Raw genomic sequence first — 3878 nt, 5'->3', positions numbered from 1 at the left:
TTCAATGTTTACTATCAAATATAACCTCAAAATCTCATCGTTTTTTTGGATTAATGCGATATCCCAGCTTGTCTGTTTTATAAATAATAAGTCATGAGAATTTATTAATTATTCTAAATATTACAAACATTTTTCCATTGCTGTTGGTTCCAGGGCGAATTATGTATGGGCACAGAACAATGTCCTTTAGACGTTAAGTTAATAAAGCTCAGTTTTACTCACATTAGTAAAAATGGAACACAACTTGCGTGAAAACTGCTCCTTGGTGACTAAGTTGACATTATGGTGCTACTTATCCAAGAACCCAGTCGGACGGCATGCGAAAGACCCACCCAAAGAGCTTAATATACGTATGTCATAACACTACGTAAAAATTCACATTAAGTAAACAACCTCGTCAATACATCATTTAACATGTAGTTATTCAGAATAATAAAGCCCATAATAGAGAATTTATGGTTAACTAGTTGTAGCTTCCAACTTTACACTTATAAAACAAATTTCTCGGAATTAAATTTGAATAAAACAAATTTCTAGTCTACGGGATAAAAAGTAGCCTATTTTATAGTAATCCGAAATTTTAGCTATCAGTACTGTGTGCTATATTTCATCCAAATCCGTTCAGAAGTTTAGAGCTAAATATGTAGACTATTAGCTCAACCATCGATACAAAATTCTTCAATTAATTTAAGTTTTTTAAATTATCGATTGTTCGCAATGTCCCAAGATCACAGAATAATTCAAAGACAATCTGTCAAATACATTGAAAAAAATATTTTTGCACCGTTTTTTCAATATTAATTTACCAGTTTTAGGTATGCGGACGATATATTACAGAGCTCAAAGAAACATACGATTGAATGGAAGAAAACTGAATAGAATTCTTATACGTTTGCGTAATATTTTATTTGTAATTGTTGTCGTGTTTATATTATTTATTTACAAAGTGAACCAGTCCCACGAAACTGCTGTTATGGCTTATATCTCAAAGAGTGCACATAAATTTATTTCTTGCGAAAGAGAAGAGACTTCTAAGCCTTATAACACTAATGTATTGGAATTATTAATAAATAAGTACAATTCAGCAGAGAATATTATAAATCTAGATGTGTATGGTGATATAAACAGACAAACAATTATTTTGGTGATACTTGTTGATAAATATTCGACGAGTTTGAAATATTTCTTGGCATCACTCACAGATAAAAGGAATTGAAGAGGCGTTTTGATATTTTCGCATTCCTATTTCGACGAGGACGTAAATAATTTAATAAGAAAAGTAGACTTCTGTCGAGTCTTGCAGATTTATTACCCACATTCATTACAGTTGCATTCACATAAGTTTCCAGGTTATGACCCTTCAGATTGCCCTCCTGATATCGACATGCAAACTGCTGAATCTCTAAACTGCACCGGAGCTTGGTCACCAGATATACACGGCCATTACCGAAATCCACAGTTTGCTGCTAAGAAACATCATTGGTGGTGGACAGCGAATAAAGTGTTTGAAAACTTAAAATGTACTGTAAAACCACAATGGGCTTGTTGTATTTTTAGAGCACGATTTCTATTTTATGGAGGATTTGCTTTTATATGACGATATATATGAAAAATATAGCAGACACAGTATCTCATTGTGAGTTTATATCTTTAGGAACCAATTCTTTGAAGAATCTTAATTTTATAAATACTTATAGAGTTGAGGTTATGACGTGGAACCATAAAGAGCATTCGAGCGTTTTAGGTTTCGATATAAAGGTATGGAATTCCATTGTGTCCCACTATGATTTATTTTGTTTGATAGATGACTATTCCTGGGCGCGCTCATTATATTTCATATCATTGAGTCGAAGAGACGGGAAGAGGTTCAAAGTATTGCATAGTTTAACTCCGAGAGCATTTAAGATTGATGCAACTGCATTTACAAACACGTTGAATAACATTGAGGTAATAGAGAATGTTTATCAAGTAATACTTCTAGAAAAACAACACTTGGATGATTGGTTTCCTACACATATCGAAGTATATTATAAAATTGAATTAGAAAAGGACGAATATATGATATTTGAATACAGTGAAAACAATGGTGGGTGGAATGATCCGAGAGATAAAGCAATGTGTACAAATATGACCATAAGAAAAATTAAAAAGGTTTTGATGGACATGAAAAACGAATTCATGGATTATATATCTGAAAAAGACCCGTAGCTTTATTGATATGGAACTAGGTTGCATTTTTCGAAATAAATTGTTGTAATAATTGAACCTTCTGTTATTATTGTAATAATGATAATGCCAGTTTTACATTATTTAGGTACTTAACTATTACAGAACTTTTATTTCCATTCTCGGTAAGTAGGTATACCTAATGGTAATTTGAGATATAAATTAGTTCTGGAAAACAATACAGGTCCTACAGGTACAATAAAAAAGCAGTTTAAACCTAATCTAAATTGAAATAACACGACTGATGAATTATCTGTAGGGTACCTAGTATTTTTGATTTATTAATGTAAGGTTCTGCATATATAATGTTAATTAAAATGGTTCATAATATGATCTCAGTTTTTTAATAACTTTTTATTTTAGTATAATTAATCTCTCACATTCTGATCATCATGAATCTCAAAGAGTGCCGACAGAAATGCATCGTAACACAATAGATATTTTCGTGAAACATGCATTACTATCGGTTATTATTACTATAGGATGGTTACTGAACGGAGTCGCATTATAATAAATCGTACCTAAAATATGATACTTTAATTCATAAATTTTACGGTTCAAAAATATGTACTAATTGCAATAATAAATTGCGTATATAGCTGTTTAACATAGCAATGTCTGGAATGTGTCTGAGACGTTTTAATTTGGCAGTAACTAGACAGGGCTATTTAGTTGGAGACAAAGGAGAGCATGGCACTCAAAGGATGGCGAGTGGCGGCTGTACAAACTGGCGGGCTGGCGGGTTGGCGGGCTGGCGGCATCGTCTGCGGGTCTCGGGGCGGGCGGAGCTCCCCGAGGCTGGCATTGCACGCAGCCACGACCCGGCCGCGAGCAACAAGTCTGTTTCGCGTGAGCTGCCGTTGGCGACTCGTTCAGACAACATCGCATTATCATGCCCTCATGGTAAGCAATAACCAGCTCCATAATCTCTCGTGATATCTTCACACTCAGTAATACTGGTCAATTCTAACGGCAACCGATAGAAACGACCTAAACAAAACACTTTTCTGTGATGAATCCATTTATATTTTCATTATTTATTTACGCCATTACTCTATGAAGTAGAATATTTTTGAACAGTGCAGTGAATTATGTTTTTATTTCAGTGTGATAAAAGAAAAATATTCTTTGTTGATAAAACAATGCAGGTTTCTTAAAGTAATGAATTGCATTAGAGTTTTTGTCTATGTAACAATGGAATTGAAAGCGCAGAAAGCATAACTGAGATTATTTTCATTATTCGCCCTCACAGATTTTATAAAGTGTATTAAACCAATGAGACATAATGAAGAGTAACATCTACTTCGTGATGGATTAGTAAGTTACAACATTCGGTAAGTACTTAAGGCTACAAGTTGTTAAATTGAGAATGTACTGTCGATTTATTACAATTCATGATATCCAAAATTATTAAGAAATACAGCATATTTTAATGACGTCAGAGTTTTATAATTATTATTTAAAAGTTCAAGAAGCGTAGGAAACAAAATTATACAATATTAATTTTAGTTCCCTGTATCCGGCATAGTTGAATGAACAACCATTAAATATTGAGATAGATATTTTTTAAATTATATTTTACGCAAATAATTAAATAAATACCTATCTATCTACGCATTAAATATTTTAAATATTTACTACGTTTCAGTTCG

At 32.7% G+C, this 3878-nt stretch overlaps 1 protein-coding gene across 1 annotated transcript; it reads left to right on the top strand.

Moving 5' to 3' along the window:
• The first annotated feature begins 232 nt into the window (after positions 1-232).
• LOC119193149 lies at positions 233-2208 on the top strand. Its single transcript, XM_037446801.1, has 3 exons — positions 233-350; positions 1350-1547; positions 1805-2208. Exons 1-3 carry the CDS (start codon positions 233-235, stop codon positions 2206-2208), a joined length of 720 nt encoding a protein of 239 aa, XP_037302698.1.
• Positions 2209-3878: the final 1670 nt, after the last annotated feature.

This window comes from Manduca sexta, unplaced genomic scaffold (genome assembly GCF_014839805.1).
Source record: "Manduca sexta isolate Smith_Timp_Sample1 unplaced genomic scaffold, JHU_Msex_v1.0 HiC_scaffold_3664, whole genome shotgun sequence".
Taxonomy (NCBI): domain Eukaryota; kingdom Metazoa; phylum Arthropoda; class Insecta; order Lepidoptera; family Sphingidae; genus Manduca; species Manduca sexta.
The sequence above is the reverse complement of the archived record's forward strand: the minus strand, read 5'-3'. Positions and strand labels throughout refer to the sequence as shown.